General features: G+C 61.0%; 1 protein-coding gene across 1 annotated transcript in view; it reads left to right on the top strand.

The window, feature by feature from the left end:
- Window positions 1-63: 63 nt before the first annotated feature.
- Window positions 64-2,438, top strand: part of CFAP45 (cilia and flagella associated protein 45) — a gene marked incomplete at its 5' end in the record, with an annotated part of 2,624 nt that continues 249 nt past the window's right edge. Inside the window, 6 exons of the mRNA XM_009866748.1 lie at window positions 64-205; window positions 717-875; window positions 1,096-1,274; window positions 1,503-1,632; window positions 1,897-2,043; window positions 2,134-2,247. Coding sequence (XP_009865050.1) covers window positions 64-205; window positions 717-875; window positions 1,096-1,274; window positions 1,503-1,632; window positions 1,897-2,043; window positions 2,134-2,247 — 871 coding nt within the window. The remainder of the gene's footprint in view (window positions 206-716; window positions 876-1,095; window positions 1,275-1,502; window positions 1,633-1,896; window positions 2,044-2,133; window positions 2,248-2,438) is intronic.

Raw genomic sequence — 2,438 nt, 5'->3', positions numbered from 1 at the left:
GGGACCGGGGGGAGCTGCGGGAGACTCTGGGCCCTGACTGCTCCTCTCTCCCTGTGCCACCAGCATCCCTGCAGAGAAGCCACCAGCATCCCTCATCATCCGGCAGAACGATTTCCAGCGCATTGAAGAAGCAGCTCAAGTTCTGAGCAAGGAGGAGCGGGAGGCCAAGCTGTCAGCCCTCAAAGCGGAGAAGGAAGCTGTTCTCGTAGGCATTTTTCCTCGGGCTGTGGGGCTTGGGGTGTGGGAGGAGGCGGATGCACCCAAGTAGAGCCAACCTGGCTGGTGAGAGACACACCAGCTGGGGCTGTCACCACCTGCACCCCTCTTTCACTCATGTTTTGGTGCACCCATTGCTGCAGGGGCAGCATGGATCTTGGTCTCTTCTGTCACGCAGCCCAGGAAGGGCTGTGCAGGATCCCCTGGTCCGTGGCTGGGGAAGGAATCCCACCCTGGTTGCTCCCATGGCCTGTGGTGACCCTGGAGACTGCGATAAAGCCGCTGTGCCCTGTTTCTGCCACCCTGCAAAGGGAGTGGGGTGTCATCACGGGGTGCAGGAAGGGCTGGAGGAGGCTGCTGTGCCCGTGGGCTCCGTGCCGGGGACACAACGGGGTGGACCGTGCCTGTCCCGCGCCAGGCTGGCCCTTTGGGCTGTCTCAGCCTGGCAGGGCTGCCCCACGAGGTCACTCGGCTTTCAGTAGCCCTGCTTGTCCCCTCAGGAGGCAGCGAGTGAGCGCAAGAAGGCGGCCAAGCAACAGGGGAAGACGGAGAAGCTGAGTGAGCTGGAGGAGGAGGCGCGGGAGCGGGCCCAGTACCTGCTGCAGCGGGCGAACAGGATGCGCATGGAGCAGGAAGATGAGATCAGGGAGTTCAGCGAGGTAGGGCCAGGGGCTCCCGGGCAGTGCCTGGCACCAGTGGGCTTCTGCTCATGTTAAGACCTGCTGAGAGACCCCAGAGCTTTGCCAAGCTGCTCTAGACCTAAACCCTGCTGTACTTGTGGCGACCCAGGATCCTTTTCCCCCTCCTTGTCTGTGTGTCTGTCCCTGCTGCTGCTGCCAAGTCTGGGTCAGAGACCAGGGAGACCCGTTGTCCCCACAGCTGATCCTCGGTGCCAAGTGCCACATGATCCGTGACACGCAGATCCTTGAGAAGCAGCTCATCGCAAAAGAGCTGGAGGAAGAAGAGATGCGCCTGGCCAGGATGATGGAGGTGGAGAGGAAAAAGGCCGATGACATGCAGGAGGAACTGGAGTGCAGGAGGAAGCAGGAGCTGATCAGGTTTGCAGAAGGGTCCCTCTTCCCCATGTTTTTTTCCTCTTCATCCTCTTGTGACCGAGGTAGAGTAACCTCTGACTGCCGGCTTCACCCCGCAGCCCACCTTTGGGTCCCTGCGGCTGGACGGGGCAGCATGAGGCAGCAAACACACCACCTGATGCCCCTGCCAGCGTTCCTGCTCCTGGGAGCGGGATGGAGCCTGAGGGACCCCTTCTACTCTCTTCTTTCCAGAGGGAGGCAGGAGATCGTGGAGCAGATGGAGCAGAACGCGGAGGAGCGGGCCCTGAGAGCTGAGCGACAGGACCAGGAGGCACAGGAGATGCGGGAGTACATGGAGCAGCTGAAGAGGGAGGACCTGAAGGTGCGACCAGTGACTCAGTGCTGGGGAGCAGGGGGGGCTGGAGTTAGATTCTCACCTCGTTGCAAGGGTGACCTATCGCTGGGTAAGTCAGACTTGGTGTGTGCAAACTGTGTCCAGCAGAACTAAAGCTTCAGTCTCCTGGGGAAGTTGGGGCATCCTCAGAAAGTGATCCTTGCCCCGAGTGTGCTGCTGGGCCCTCAGGAAGGCACACGGGGAGGAGCAGAAGGAGCACTGATAGCCCCGGACCCTCTTCACCCTTTTCAGGCCTTGGACCGGAGACAGGAGCAGCAGAAGAAAATCCAGGCTGAGATTAAACGCATCAATGATGAGAACCAGAGACTCAAGGAGGAGCAGCGGGAGCAGGAGAGGAGAGCAGACGAGCGGGTGCTCGAGTACCAGCGGCAGAAAATGGTAACAAGCCTGAGCGTGGTGGCACTGGTGTAGGCTCAGCAGACAGCAGAGGTGCCGCAGGGGGTGGCCATGGGGCTCTGTCCTCTGCAGGAGCGTGAGGCCGAGCTTGAAGCCGAGCAGAAGAGAATTCGATGGGAGAAGGAGAAGGAGACGGCGCGCTTGAGGGTCATGCAGGAGAGGGCCCGGGACCATCAGGCAGAGCAGGTGAGGGACTCGCTGACACACGATCTCCTTCCATGCTGGTTCACTTGTCACCTTCCTTATCACCGCACCAGGACAGCGGAAGGTCCCTGGGTGTGGTGGGTCCGGATCGACGCCTGGAGCCAGGCGACGTCCTGGAGCAGCGCTGAGTGAGGCGCTGGCAGAGAGGCAAAACTAAGTGCTTCCGTGCCTCC

The sequence above is a fragment of the Apaloderma vittatum genome, unplaced genomic scaffold (genome assembly GCF_000703405.1).
Source record: "Apaloderma vittatum isolate BGI_N311 unplaced genomic scaffold, ASM70340v1 scaffold23563, whole genome shotgun sequence".
Classification (NCBI taxonomy): Eukaryota; Metazoa; Chordata; class Aves; order Trogoniformes; family Trogonidae; genus Apaloderma; species Apaloderma vittatum.
This window is presented reverse-complemented; position numbering and strand designations above follow the sequence as displayed.